The sequence below is a fragment of the Corapipo altera genome, unplaced genomic scaffold (assembly GCF_003945725.1).
Source record: "Corapipo altera isolate COAL_440 unplaced genomic scaffold, ASM394572v1 268, whole genome shotgun sequence".
NCBI lineage: Eukaryota > Metazoa > Chordata > Aves > Passeriformes > Pipridae > Corapipo > Corapipo altera.
In genome coordinates this window covers 9,396,078-9,411,160 of record NW_020884901.1, presented here as the reverse complement: position 1 = coordinate 9,411,160, position 15,083 = coordinate 9,396,078, and the positions used below count along the sequence as shown (strand labels likewise).

Sequence of the window (15,083 nt, the reverse complement as noted above, 5' to 3'; positions counted from 1 at the left end):
TTCACGTAGAAGGATCCCTTGAACCATGCTTAATACAGAACACTCAGGTGATTATTCACTACTACAGACTCTTCCTTGTCCCCTAAGGGCTGGCTGGAGGATGTGATTCAGCTTGTTTTCCCCTTGCATGGTTTCCCTTGGGGAATCCTGATCCTTCCTTGCTGTTTTGCAGTCTCTTTCTCTCCCGTGGCTCGGATGTCACTTTAAAGAACAAGGAGGGTGAGACTCCGCTCCAGTGCTCCAGCCTTAACTCTCAGGTCTGGGTGGCCCTACAGATGAACAAGACTCTCAAAGAATCATCCACTGAGAAGCCTGCCCAGATAGAGAAGGTGGTGAGCAGGTGAGAATAGGGCTGGCTTTGATTTTGGGTCATGAAATTGAGCTCTTGCACGGGGAAAGGCCGGGGCTCTGGTTTAAGAAAGGACTGCAAGTGCAGGATTAGCTTTTTGAACTAGTGTGAAGGTCAGTTTGAACTTAGCAAGAACTAAGCACGTGCTGATTCAGACCATAGTTTGTAAATTCTTCCTCTGAGTGGAAATTTTCACAAGCACAAAGAACTGTCTGTGAGGCTGTGGGAAAACATGGACCCCGTTCTGGTCTGGGTTGCTTTTAGGCTCAGTGATCAAAGTCAGTAATTCTGCCCCAGGATGGCATTTGAATGGCCCCTTGTTCGGGAGGGCTTTCCTTGGGTGACAGTTCTCTCTCCCCCTGGCAGGGACATTGCCCGGGGTTACGAGCGCATCCCGATTCCCTGTGTCAATTCCGTGGACAGCGAGCCCTGTCCCAGCAACTACAAATACGTTTCCCAGAACTGTGTCACCTCCCCGATGGACATTGACAGGAACATCACTCATTTACAGGTGAGGGATTGTGTGTCCCCTGCTCTGCTGTGTGCATTCAGAGGTACAGCTCCTCCGAGTGGGTTTGGAACTTAAAATGGGAGTGTCTAGTCCTGATATTGCCATCAACTTCCAACTAAGCCTGTATTCCTCGCCTCCAGCTCTTGATTTAGGAGATGGGATTCTGATTTTCTTCAGTTTTGAGGCTTAAGCCAAGCTCTGTGTTCAGCTGTGTGCTGTGGCACTGGCCATCTGGTGCTGCTGATGTGGCTCCTGTTTATCCTTGTCCTCTGTTCTGAGTCTGGAGAGTCAGGGATTTGTTGGGAGAGTCCCTCATGCTGCCTGCCCACTGCCTGCAGCATCCAGGCCAAGGCCTTTGCTGTGACACTGAAGTCCTGGAAGGGTTGGGTGGTGGAAGCAGAGGTGGGATGAGGGTGATCCCTTTCTGGGCACAGCCCTGAGGTGGCTGAAGTGAACTTCCCAAGCCCAATCCCTGTTGTGCAGCAGCTGGTGGTGGGACTGTGTTGGCTTGGGGAGTGCTGGGGAAGCAGCCAGCTGGAGAGCCCGTGTGGGAAGCGGGAAGCAGCAGGGGAGGACTGAGACAGCATGTTGTGGTGCATCATCTCCCAGCTCTGGTCCCTCCTTGGAGCTCTCCTTGTCCTCAAGTGTGGAGAACAGCTCATAGGGCATGGAGGAGGGCTGGTGTCAGGGGGACATCCTCTCCTGAGCCATGGAGCTGGCTCAGGATGAGATCCTTCCCTGTAGCCAGAGTCCTTTGGCGCTCACTGCTCACAGAATAAATAATGGAGTCAAAATGCCTCTGGATGATGAAGCTGCCTGTCTTTCTGGCTAAGGAGAAGGCCATGACTTGTGGTTTCCTCCCTGATCCAGTGACAGAAGCTGCTGTTTCAGCTGTGGGAGTGGTGTGGAGTTAACCCTTTGCTTCTCTTGCAGTATTGTGTCTGCATAGACGACTGCTCCTCCAGTAACTGCATGTGTGGCCAGCTCAGCATGCGCTGCTGGTATGACAAGGTGAGCACACAGCCCCTCCTCCTGGCTCAAACTTGGGGCTGAGAGCAGAGCTTGGCCTAATTCTGGGTTTATAATGGTACCTTTATAACACCTCCTTGCACAAGTCAAGGCCAGGTTGGATGGGACTAGTGGAAGGTGTCCCTGCCCATGGCCAGGGGTTGGAATGAGATGAACTTTAAAGTCCTTTCCCAACCAAACCATTCTGGAATTCTGGGATTCTTTTTCTTCTTGACTTGAAATGCTTAAAGTGTAGTCTCAGCTCTGAGACCTGTGTGATAACACAAAATGTGTGCTCAGGGCAGCTTTTCCTGTGTTATTTATTTGTGTTACTCTCATGCCAACTGAGCCATTAATTGCACCCATGTGATGGGGAGCATTTAATAATCCAGGCGTGAAATCAGCTTCCATTTCAGAGCAACATGGGGAGGGCATGGGGAGGGGAGTAGAGAGAAATGCTTTTTTTTTTTGGCCTGCTTTTATTTCTTGTGATCCTTTTGGATAAAGGCAAAGTAAAGGTGTTTTCACTGCCACATTGCCAGAAGCCAGGTTTGTTTTGGGTAAGTGTGTTCAACCCTCCCGGGAGGTTTTGAGGTTCATATTTGGGCAGGTGCTGCTCAGATCAGAAGTTCTGTGAATCTCTGCAGGTTTCTCCCAGGGGGATGATGTTGGTTCTTTGCTTTGTAGCCATTTTATCTACATGTTAAGAGGTGATTACATCTTTCAAGGCTTAAAAGCCAAATTTGTTAAAAATGATAAATCGCATCTATCGCTTCCTTAATCCTGTATGTTGGTAAAGAATTGAATTGTAACTTTTTGGGGGAGTGTTATTTGGGAAGATAGTGTGGTTCACGGAACTTGGGTGTACGGGCCTTGGACTCTGGAATTTTAGGCTTTATTCCAGAGACAGACTAAGCATCCACTTCTCCCCTCCAGCACTGCAAAATGATAATAATGATGATGTGCACACCAGTTTTCTGCACAGCACCGTGAGATATTTTTTGGGTGGTGCACAGGGTGATGCCAGGCAGCAAAAATCTAGACAGTCTCTTGCTGTTTGTCACCCTGTGGGTGACAGGGAAGAGCAAAACCACTGCAGAAGCTCAGGTCTGATGGTGGTTTTGGGGATGTGATCCTACCTTGGGGTTCTCTGGCCTGTTCTTATACTCAGGGTATTTCTGCTCTTGTTTTTCTGCTTTGGAGGGGTCCCAGGATTAACTAACCCAGTCTTGGGTGCCTCTCTCCCTCAGGATGGCCGACTCCTGCCCGAGTTCAACATGGCTGAGCCCCCCCTGATCTTCGAGTGTAACCACGCGTGCTCCTGCTGGAGAACCTGCAGGAACAGGGTGGTGCAGAACGGGCTCAGGTGAGAAGGAGGATCCAAACCCAGCTTATCTCGGCAGGGCCAACACCAAACTCATGAGCTTTCTGGCTCTCTAGTCTCAGCTCACCCACAAACACCCAAAAGCCAGCACTTGCTGAGGTGAGGCCGAAGTTGGGGCAGGGGCCAGCACACAGTGGTGTTCCTGTGTACTGACAGTGGGAAGGAAGCAGCAGTGGCATGCCAGTGTCACCATCAGGTGGGAGCTGTGGTATTCTTTCATCAACCTGACCGTAAAACATAGAATTGGCTTGTGGGTTTGCATGAACAGCCCAGGTGTGATGGCTCAGGTGGAGAGCTGAGAGGAACATGAGAGCAACAGAACTGCAGAGCTGGTAATTTAGAGGATCTTGTAAGTCAGCATTCTAGATTAGAAATACAGGCCAGTGTGCCTGAACTTGGCTGCTTAAAATTCCCAAGTTATTGGCATGACTGGTCCTGACTTGGATATCTGAATACCTGTTGGCCTTGGTGCTGCAGGTTAGACCATTGGGATTTTGGTGCCTGTTTTGGTTTGGACCTCTGCTTTGGAGGAGTTTGCCACTGCACTAAGTTCAAAGGAATCCCACTGAAAGAAAAAAAAAAAGACTTTTGCAATTTTTTTGTAGTGCTGACAGCACTCTTTTTGCAAGCTTTGTAGTTTCAATGACATTTTGCGACGTTAAAAATAAGTGAGGGAAAAGCTTGATGTGTTTCCACAGAACTTTGCCTCTCTCTGGTTTTCCCTGCCAAGCTCCCAAGCTCCAGTGCCTCTGTGGGTGTTTACTTAGGAGCTGCACAGCTAGAGCTGTTGCTTTTGCATTTTTTTTTTTGCCTTGCTGAGGGGTTTTTCTGAAGTTTGGGAAGGGTTGGAAACCCAACTGTGAGCCGGGGAGAGCAGCTCTGCCGGGAGGCTGGGTCAGGAGCTGGGCAGAGCCTGTTCACAACCCCTGGGGAGGCAGCAGGGAAGGCTCCTGCTGTGGGGCTGCAGCTGCCACAGGGGTGCTGCTGCTCCATTTTCAGTGCTGCCTTGATCAGATGTGCTCCAAATCATCTCCGCTCGGCAGCGCACACGTATCCAGCTGGCAGCCCGGCCCAGCTCAGCTGGCAGGCTGGGATCAGGGCCACGGTCCTGCTGCTGCCCCACAGCAGAGCCTGAACCTGAGCTGGGCTCTGCTTTGCTCTGAGGGACGAGGCAAAACATGGGGCAGCTTCCCCAAACCCAGTGTTATACTGAGTTCCTCTGGGAGCAGTCACTCCCCTGAGGGAGTGGCTGAGGGAAGGGAATGTCCTGCTCTGCTCTGACCTGGGGCAGCCTCACCTGGAATGTTGGGGCAGTCTGGGGGACCACGAAGATCTGAAGCCATTAGGGAGTGTCCAAAGGAGACAATGAGGATGGGGAAGAGCCTTGATTTGAAGCTGGGGGAGGACACTGAGGGCACTTGGGGTGTTCAGCTGGAGAAGAGGAGACTGAGGGGAGAGCTCATGGCAGTTCCAATTTCCTGGGCAGGGGCAGAGGAGGGGCAGGAACTGAGCTCTGCTCTGGGGGGACCAGGGACAGCACCCAGGGAATGGTCTGGAGCTGTGTCAGGGCAGGCTCAGGTTGGATCTCAGGAAAAGGTTCTTCCCCCAGAGGGTGGTTGGGCACTGACCAGGCTCCCCAGGGCAGTGGGCACAGCACCAAGGCTGCCAGAGCTCCAGGAGAGTTTGGGGCACAGGGTGTGACTGTTGGGGATGGGTCTGTACAGGGCTGAGGGTTGGATTCAATGATCCTTGTGAGTCCCTTCCAGCTTGCCATATCTGTGATATTCTGTGATGGTTTGCCCTGGTGAAGGCTCCAGGAGCTGTGGGCAAATAGGAGAAAATTCAGCCCTTGGGTTGAGCTGACAGTGCGGGAGGGAATGGTTGGGGGGAAGAGAAGTGCTTGAAAAAGCAACAGGGTGAACTTAAGGTGAGGATCAGATTTCACTTTATTCCGATAACAGCGTTGCTGAGAGCAGGTTCTGTTCCCTCAGGGACAGAGCAAACCTTCCTCAGCCCTGGAGACCGTTCATCCTGCACTTAACTCAAGTTCTGGCTGAGCACAAGGCAGAATGACTTACAGGATTGTTTCTCTGCTTATAAACTCCATCAGTAAAATTCCACAGAGCAGCTATTACACCACGAAGTTTCAAGTTGCAGCGTTTCTTCCTTGTCTTTCAGCCAGGGCAGCTGGATACGATGGAATGGCTAAATGCACTGGCCTCAGCAGAGGGCAGAGGGGTCAGAGCACAAGGTGTTCTGAAGTCCCTGTAAGCTCCCTGCCTTCCCCCTTGGCACCTCTCCCTGCACAGCTCCGCTGCCTGAGGTCCCCTTCCCCCTTCCCTGTGGGAGGTGGAGAGAAATGCTGTTGGTGGGATTCTGATTTCCTATGTGTAAATCATCAGGGTGTAACCACACAGAGCATCCAACCCTGTCCCCTCTTCCCCACTGTGCACCTGGGAAGGGACAAGGGACTGGCTGGTCCCATCCCAGCATCTTCCCACAGCTCGGAGCAGCGATGGGAGTGGAGCATCCGCACAGTGATGCCAGCGGAGGGTGAATATTAAAACCCTCTGTGAGTGTGTAGTGGTGAAGGGTGCTGGTTTTTTGCTCATCTGGATGAAAATTCAGTCTGTCTCTGTGGTGCTGCCTCAGTGTGGCTTCGTTTCCTCTCTTCCAGGACTCGATTGCAGCTTTATCGGACACAAAAGATGGGCTGGGGAGTGCGAACGATGCAGGACATTCCGCTGGGAACCTTCGTGTGCGAGTGAGTTGTTCAGCTTCCACTGGCTCAGCAAAGCCATCCCTTCCCAAACCCATCCCTTCCCAAACCCATCCCTTCCCAAACCCATCCCTTCCCGAGGGCCAGGATGGTTCTCTGCTCTTTAAGGAGAGGTTTTCAGGCAAATCAAACTGGTATCAAGCCAAGCTGCCTGCCCTCACTCAGAGGGTTCTGACTCCACTTCCTGCTCCCTTTGTCCTTTTCCTCATAGAGTGGAGCTTTTCCCGTCCCTCCCCATCTTTAAAATCTGTGCTCAGCTCTTACCCCTCAGAAACACAAGTGATGGGGGGAAAATACACTTGGATTGTGCTGCAAATATGCTCAACTCAGGTGTCACTGTGGATGTCCAGGGCAGTTTACAACAACTTTTTTATGTAGGATCTTTTTATGTTTCAATCCTGCCTTCTCCAGAGGTTTTCCAGTGTCACAGCTCTGGCTTTAGTCTGATTCAGCAAAACACTGAAGCACATGTTTCAACCCTGATTCAATAAAGTAATTAAAACCAAAAATTTTCAGATTTACGTCAACTGAAAAACCTGCCATCAGACCCTGCAGTTTTAGGCTTTAAAGTGGTAAATGTACTTTATTACATATTTTGGAAAGTATTTTCTTCGTTGCAATGTCACAGTGAGTTAAGACATTCTCAATAAGGCTGGACTTGTGCCCATCATGGAAGTAGGTGCTGGGGGTTTTAAGAACTAGTTATTGATGCTTTGTGGTATTGGGGTGGGGTATTGAGGAAGATTATTGCAGTATTTAAAAGAAAAAATAAAGGAAAAGATAAATCTGCAGTGAATGGGCCAAGTATTTCTTCCATGTTAGGAGCTGCCAGATGCTAAAATGTTTTTTTAGAGATAAAGCCAAAACCTGCTGTTTGTGGGGAGCATCTCAGGTCTGACTTCATGCAGGGCTTTCCATAAGCACCAAAGGTCCCAGTGCCCTGGTTCAGTGCCCTGAGACAAGCCAGAGCCTGTGAGTGAACTACTCCCAAAGAAAAAAGGCCCTGACTTTAGCAAATCCTGCTGGAATGGCAGCACGCAGGAGGAAGAGGCAGTGAACAGGCAGCCCAGGGGTGTGATGAGCACAGGCAGTGCACTGTGGAGCACATGGAGTTGAGGGGGTGCAGATACCACAGCCTGGCTCTGCCCCCCACCCTTGCCAGGAGCTGCTGACACTCTGTCAGTGGTAGGCACTGTCTTCATTATCTAAATGAGCTGCATACTAATAGCTGAGCTAATTTATGTCTTGTCCGGGCACATTCCTCCTTGACTCCATCACTCTCACACATTATTTTGTCACTCACCAACTCTATTTGCTCATTCATCAAGTCAAAGCCCTCTTCTCCTCAATCCAGCTGCACTGACGTCCTTCCTGTGATTCTTTATGAACAAAAACCTGTAAAGGTGGTTTCTTCTTTTCCTCCTCTCTGGCAAAGCAGCCCCGGTGCCAGCAGTGCTTGGGGGCTGTGCCTGCACATGGATTGGCTCCTCTGGAAGAGTGTTTTGTGTTAAACATCTGGATTAGAGCCCTGAGTTACTTTGTGCAGTGGTTGTTACTCTGCTTTGGGAGGATAATTGTGTTTGTGTAAAGATGACCTTTACTCTGTTACTTTTCATGGATGGGGGCAGATCTGGATAGTTCTCCCCATACTTTCAGGGTTGGTCCTGACTGTTTCTGTGTGTAAGTGCCTTCCTTACACACATGCTGTTTTTCAGCCTGCTCTGTACTTCAGATACCTTTCAACTTTTCTCTGTAATCACTCCCAAAGTGGTTTCCCTTTCCTGCTTGCGCACTGTCCCTCTGGGAGCACTGAGCAGAGCTCAGAGCAGTTTGGCAGCTGGGAGCCAGGCACAACCAGCACGGTGGCCTGGTCCTCCCATCATCATCTCCAGGGCTCCCCAGACCTCCCAGCAGCATCAGATCCCAACCAACATGGGATTGTGAAAGGCAGGTCCTGCTTGGCCAATCTGATCTCCTTCTGTGACAAAGTGACAGCTCAGTAGATGAGGGAAAGGCTGTGGGTGTGTCTATCTAGACTTAAAATCTTTGGCACTGTCTCCCACAGCATCTCCTGGAGAAACTGGCTGCTCATGGCCTGGGCAAGTGAACTGGTCACTGGGTGAAAAGCTGGCTGGTGGCTGGGCCCAGAGAGGGGAACGGAGCTACATCCAGCTGGGACCAGTCACCAGTGGGGTTCCCCAGGGCTCAGGAATGGGGCTGGCCCTGTTTGTCATCTTCATTGATGAGATTTGGACAAGTGGATTGAGTGCACCCTCAGCAGGTCCACAGATGACATCCAGCAGGGTGGGAGGGCAGGAAGGCTCTGCAGAGGGATCTGGACAGGCTGGATCCATGGGCTGAGGCCAGTGGGCTGAGGTTCCACAAGGCCAAGTGCCGGGTCCTGCCCTTGGGTCACAACAACCCCATGGAATGCTTCAGGCTGGAAAGCTGAAAAAGGCCCTGGGGGTGCTGGTCAACTGGTGACATGAGCCCAGATGTGCTCAGGTGGCCAAGAAGGCCAGTGGCATCTTCACCCATATCAAGACTAATATGCCCAGCAAGCCCAGGGCAGTGCCTGTCCCTGTGCTGGCACCACTGAGGTACCTCAAGGGCTGTGCCCAGTTCTGGGCCACTCATGACAAAATAGATATTGAGGGGCTGGAGCGTGTCCAGGGAAGGGAATGGAGCTGGGAAGGGGCTGGAGCAGCAGGAGCAGCTGAGGGAGCTGGGGGGGCTCAGCCTGGAGAAAAGGAGGCTCAGGGGGGACCTTCTGGCTCTGCAACTTCCTGACAGGAGGGGGGAGCCAGGGGGGTCGGGTCTTCTGCCATGTCTCAAGTGAAAGGACATGGGGAAATAGCCTCACGTTGCACCAGGAGAGGTTCAGATCAGATATTAGTAAAGATTTTTTGTGGAAAGAGTGGTCAGGCTTTGGAAGAAGTTGCCCAGGGAGGTGGTGGAGTCACCACCTCTGGAAGTGTTCCAAAGGTGTCTGGATGGGGCACTTGGGGACATGGATTAGGGGTGATTGTGGTAGTGCTGGGTTGATGGTTGGACTCAATGATCTCGAAGGTCTCTCCCAACCTGGATGATTCTGTGATTCTGTAACAGCCTGGGGACCCTTCAGTGCATCCTGGAAGCAGGAGCTCAGTGAGGGACGTGTGGCAGTGTCACCTCCCAGCCCTGCTGGGCTCCCGTGGAGATGGGAGGCTCTACAGATGCTCAGGGGGGTGTTTGTGTGCAGGTTTCTCCCTGGCCTCCAGATCTGTTGCTGCTCAGAAGCTGCTGTTGCTCACCCTGTGCTGATGTTGCTGTGGGTTGTGTTGGATCTGTTCTGTTCATTCTTAGTTGGTAGGTGGTGGAACTGCTTGTTCTGGAAATGGCCCAGCTGGAGCTGGCTTTGGTTGGAGAGCCTGGGAATTATGGGATGCAGAAACCAGAGGTTTGTGAGGATCTGGTCTGTTCCTTTCACATCCATTGAGTGGGTTTTGGATATTTAATTTCTTTTACAGTGATGCTTTTTAGGAAGATCTGCATCAAACCAGGTATTTTAGCCACACCTTCAACCAGAGAAGCCCTAGGTGTCCTGTCTCCCACATCCCATGGAAAACACTGGAGTCTGTGGACTGAATTCTTATTGCTCTTGATTTTTCCTTGGAGTGTGCTCTGATCACAGAATGTTAAGGTTGGAAAAGACCTCCGAGATCATCAATTCCAGCCTAAGTCGAGTCCTCAATCAACCTGATTGAGTGGTGATGAGTGCCCATGTAAAGCTCTGGGATGGAGTTATTTGCCATCACTGTGCTGAACATCTTGCTGGGAAGAAAGACTCTGGCTTGATCACAGGAGTTCTTAAATAAAGGGGCTGCTGCTCCTGCTCTTTTTTGGGTACCTCTTGCACATCCTTCCCTGACTTTGGACGTGGAAAATCAGGGAACCATTTGTATCTGTAAACAGTCTTGGAAAGGAAATGAGTCACAGGAATAGTCTTTAATGGAGCATCAAACCAACAATTTTTAATTAGATTGTGGTATTTTATTTCATGGAATTCTAAACCTGCCGTGGCTGTCCCTGAGAAGGGAGCCTCTCTGGCCAGCATTATTCAGCTCTTCTCAGCTGCTGCTGGGCCAGGCCACAGCCATTTTCCTCCCTCTCTGGCCATCACCTTCCTATGCTTCAGGTCACCAAGGAGCTTGTGATTTCCAGTAATGCTGCCTCCTTACAGGAGTGCTTTATAAATAACAGGATGCAGGGAGGGCAAACAGGAGGCTCATGTGTGGCTGCAGCCTCTGCTCTGGCAGAGCAGCTTGGCCACATCACTCAGGCTTGGGAGCTGCAGCCAAATGATCCCTCATCACAGAGCCTGTGGGTCCTCTCCAGGTTCGTGTTTCGTGGCTCTGCTCCTCCCCAGCTCAGAGTTAAATGCTGCCTTGAGCCACAGGGGGATTGGAGATGCTTGGTTAACACTTGGAATGTGCCTCAGAGCTGCAGAGGAGTGTGAGAGTGGCTGCTGGTCTTGGAATTCTGTTAATGCTGCAAAGAATGTTTATCTTTATATTAGATAATATTTATTCCTAGTGTGAATCCTTTGCTTCTAATTAAGTAGTGTTTTATTGCAGGCTGGGAAGACTTACATGCCAAAATCATAGAATCCCAGACTGATTTGGGTTGGAAGGGACCTTAAAGATCATCTGGTTCCACCCCCTGCCATGGGCAGGACACCTTCCTCTAGACCAGGTTACCCCAAACCCTGTCCAACCTGGCCTTGGACACTTGAAAACCTGCTGTGCTGTTGCTTCTTTGTCATCTTCTCTGTGTCTCTGATCACAAGCAGGTCAGGACAGGAAGGGTTGAACCTTGACAGACCAAAACTGTTTAAAATGGAGACAGGGAGACAGATGTGGTGACCCCTACAACAAGGGGGTTTGCACCAAACCCAGCACCTCTCTGGGTGTGAAAGCTGAGGGGGGTACTTAATCCTTCTCAGCAAGCCCAACCTAAGCAGCTTCTGCTTCCAGCTCCTTGGAGGACCTGCTCGTTACTACCTCGTACCTGGTTTTACAGCAAGGTGGTTGTAGCTGGGATCACAGCTTGGATTTATTCTGGTTCAAGAGGGACTGAGAAAGAAGCCAAAATCCTTCCAGGGATCCTGTCAGGTTAGGTTAGACCTAAGACTTTTTTAAAACAAACCTTTTTAAGGTATGAAGCCTTTGTAATTGGTCAAGATAGTCTGGAAATAACGGGAAGGGCAGACACAAAGCTTTTGCTTTGGGATGTGAACAGCACAAGCACTTCAGGGGTTATGGGAGAGCCTGAGTCTGACCAGGAACATGAGGAGAATTGGGTTAATGTGTTGATCTTGGCCAACAAAGAGATTTGCAAATGGAAACACAGTTCTTGGGAAAAATGTAAATTCTGTTGGAAGTAAGACTCCCTTTTTAATATTGAAAGTGTTGCCCTGAAAAGCTGCAGTCTGGAGCCAGATTTAAGCTGGCAGAGCTCTGTTTGCCCGGGTGGCTCAGAGCTGACCAACACTGCTAAGGCTGTGGTTGCCATCTGTGGCTGGGCTGGGTCCCTTTCTTTCCCTCTTCTCAAAAAGAGATGTTTAAACCCAAGCTTGAGCATCTGGAGGCTGGAAGGGGGGAGGCAGAGACAGGCAGGAAAGGACCTGGGGGCTCTGACTGACAGCAGCTGAACATGAGCCAGAATGTGCCCAGGTGGCCAAGAGGGCCAATGGATCCTGGCCTGGATCAGGAACAGTGTGGCAGCAGGAGCAGGGAGGGGATTCTGCCCCTGTGAAGCCACCCCTGGAGTGCTGTGCCCAGTTGTGGCCCCTCAGCTCAGGAAGGACATGGAGGGGCTGGAGCAGGTCCAGAGAAGGGCAACGAGGCTGGGGAAGGGTCTGGAGCACAAGTGCTGTGAGGAGAGGCTGAGGGAGCTGGGGGGGCTCAGCCTGGACAGGAGGGGGCTCAGCCTGGACAGGAGGAGGCTCAGGGGAGACCTTCTTACTCTCTGCAACTCCCTGACAGGAGGGGGGAGCCGGGGGGGGTCGGGCTCTGCTGCCAGGAACCAGCAGCAGGACAAGAGGGCACAGCCTTGAGCTGCCCCAGGGCAGGTTTAGGTGGGCCATTGGGCAGAAGTTGTTTGCAGAGAGAGGGATCAGCCCTTGGAATGGGCTGCCCAGGGAGGGGGTGGAGTGCCCATCCCTGGAGGTGTTTGAGCAGAGCCTGGATGTGGCATCAGTGCCATGGTCTGGGTGACAAGGTGGGGTTGGGTCACAGGTTGGACTCGATGATCTCAGAGCTTTTTTCCAGCCTGGTTGATTCTGGGATTCTGTGATCTCATTTGTGCCCCTGCTCTGTCTGCAGGTACGTGGGGGAGCTGATCTCCGACTCCGAGGCAGATGTCCGTGAGGAGGACTCCTACCTCTTCGACCTTGACAACAAGGTACTGTGTCTGAAGGTGTCCAGCGAGACAATCCCAAGGTCTTGCCTCTCCAGAAGAGCAAAGAGAATATTTCCCTCCATCTTCTTTACAGCATGTTCTGAAAGTCTGCAGAGAGCAGCTCAAAACAGTAAACAGGCAAAATATAGTTGAGGTAAGACTTGGAACAGTAGTTGAGGTCAGACTTAGGGCTGGTTAAAGTGGCAGCAGAGCCCAGCAGCACTGGCCACAGTGGCACGTGCTGCCCACACCACTTTTGATGCAAGATGCTCTTCTGCCAAGCCCCTCTGAGCAGCCTGAGGTTGGTTGTTGAGTTTTTGGTACCCCTGTGTGTATCTGCAGACTGGCACCTCCAATGTGTTGGTTGCCAGCTCCGTGAGCTCTTCATTAAATGATGTGCTGAAAGACTGAATAAAACCCCAATAAACCCTGTTCACTCATAAAGGGATCCATCAGATACCTTGGCAAGGGCTTGAAGCTTGTCCTGCTGCTCTTTCTCCTTCTCTGCTCTGCTCTTGGAACAGAAGTGTTGCTTTCAAAAGTACAATCTAAAACTTCAGATTTCCAGTGGGAAAGAAGAAGAGGAGAAGGGTGAGCTGGGGTCTCAGAGGAGCAAGATGGCTTCCAAGGAAGGCTGTAAAACACTGTGTCTTGTTTCTGTCACCAGCTTGTGGCAAAGGAGCTTTGCTTTATTTTTTTTGCCTTTTTTTTTTTTTAAAGTGACACACATTCAACAGCTGGAAAAAGATAAATAAAGAGTGTGGTGGTTGGTCTGAAAACAGTGGGGTCAAACTGTAATTAAGAAGTTGAAAAGCAGCAGAGACTTTAACCTGGTTTGTGCATTTATGAGCCCACCTGGGCCTTGCCTTGCCTTTGGGTTAGCCCTGGCTCTCTGTCTTGAGGGAGAACCTGCGCTGGCTCTTGGGAAGCCTTCAGGGAAGCCAGGGGGGAGACCAAGGTGGAACACCTGTAGAAAACCAGGCACTAAGTTATTGAGGGATGATTAAAAACCACCCACTGGGCTGGGCAGAGGAGGTCAGGGCAGAGCCAGCAGGTCCTGTGGCCTCTGGAGTGATGGGGGATTACTGAGGGTGTGAATCCCAACCCTGGAAGGGCCCTGGGGTCCTTGGGGTTTGAAGGAATGACCTGAATGGACTTGTGCTGTCATGAAAGGCTGGTTGGGTGGTCATTTCTGTTGTCCCTGTTCCTTGAGTTGTTGCTCACAGCCGTGTGCAAGGTGCTCATTCCCTGTTCCAGGTGCTGCAGTCACATCCCTGGATGTGGCAGTGGGTGATGTCCTCACCCCCCATGGCATTTCCATGGGAGAAACTGAGGGAGTGCTGGGAATTATTTATTTGTGCAGTTGGAGCTGGGGACACTGTGTGTGATACAGACCCATGGGGGGTGATGTCCCCCCTGTTGCTGGGATGGGCTCCTGGTGGTGTGACCTGGCACAGCTCAGCCATCAACGAGCCCGAGGTGCCTTCCCAAAAGGGACTTGGAGCACTGCTAATGGATCCTTTTGCTTTTGACCTCTTTGCAACTGAAATTACCTTCTGTAATTAAAGTCTCTGCTCTGCACAGTCATTCTCTGCTGGAATAAAAAAAAAGCCCTGTGGGGGGTTCTTTTATTTTCAAGGAAAACAAAGTGTTACTGCTCTCCAGGCTCGCTGGAAAGGGAATTTCTGTGTTCTCACTTTCACTCTTATCTGCAAAAACCTGTGTTTTCTTGAGGCTCTGGCTTTGTGTTTCCTGGCTGTCATGTTCAGTTAGAGGACAGAACAGATGCCTGTTCCTCCTTCCAGTGGCTGGTGACAGTGTCTGCATTGAGCATCAATCCCACTGTGCCAAACTGGTGCTTGGGCAGGGCAGGGCTGGGAGAACTGGTGTGCCAGGCAGTGTCACGTGCATTGTGATGGGTCTTTGAGCTCGTGGGGGTAGAGTGCTGTGCAGAAAACCCTGTTGTCAGGGTACTGTTGCATATAAAAGTGTGTGTGTGTGTGTTTCCAGTCCCTTTAAACCCACACTGAGTGTCCTGCTGTGGTTGTTCCTCTTGAAGTTCTCCAGGGGAAGATCGTTTGTTTTCATTTATCAAACAGCAGCGATGATCCCAGATTTCACCTCCTCTAATGCAAGGTGCCACGTTTCTCCTGCAGGATGGAGAGGTGTACTGCATAGATGCCCGTTTCTATGGCAACATCAGCCGCTTCATCAACCACCTCTGCGAGCCCAACCTCATCCCGGTGCGGGTGTTCATGTCCCACCAGGATCTTCGCTTCCCCAGGATCGCCTTCTTCAGCACCAGGCACATAGAGGCTGGAGAGGAGATTGGGTAGGTGCTGCCAGGGCCTGCCTGCCACCCCGGGGAAGGGCTCTGCTGCCCCTGAGCTGGTTCACCCTATCCCATTCCTCCAGCACCCTCAGGGATCCTACAGGTGGATCCATCCCCTGGAGCTTTGCACAGCCCCAGGCTCAATGTGACTTGTACGTGTCCACTTGTAGCCCTGAGACCCCCCTCCATGTGCTGGGCTGATCCCACAGCATGGGCAGCAGGGGAGGGGGGGATTCCAGGGATCCCAACTGCAGAGCTGCCTCCAGCTCTGGGGTCAAT

The 15,083-nt window shown here is 51.3% G+C and overlaps 1 protein-coding gene across 14 annotated transcripts in view; it reads left to right on the top strand.

Moving 5' to 3' along the window:
* The window catches only part of EHMT1 (euchromatic histone lysine methyltransferase 1), a 127,484-nt gene that overhangs the window by 110,025 nt on the left and 2,376 nt on the right, over positions 1 to 15,083 (top strand). For 13 of the 14 annotated variants that reach the window (XM_027650164.1, XM_027650168.1, XM_027650173.1 and 10 more), the window contains 7 exons: positions 173 to 340; positions 716 to 860; positions 1,794 to 1,871; positions 3,119 to 3,234; positions 5,930 to 6,016; positions 12,397 to 12,475; positions 14,629 to 14,804. In XM_027650164.1, coding sequence (XP_027505965.1) covers positions 173 to 340; positions 716 to 860; positions 1,794 to 1,871; positions 3,119 to 3,234; positions 5,930 to 6,016; positions 12,397 to 12,475; positions 14,629 to 14,804 — 849 coding nt within the window. Of the gene's footprint in view, positions 1 to 172; positions 341 to 715; positions 861 to 1,793; positions 1,872 to 3,118; positions 3,235 to 5,929; positions 6,017 to 6,242; positions 7,024 to 12,396; positions 12,476 to 14,628; positions 14,805 to 15,083 lie in introns of those variants that run through there. The other variant, XM_027650178.1, reaches the window with a different exon arrangement.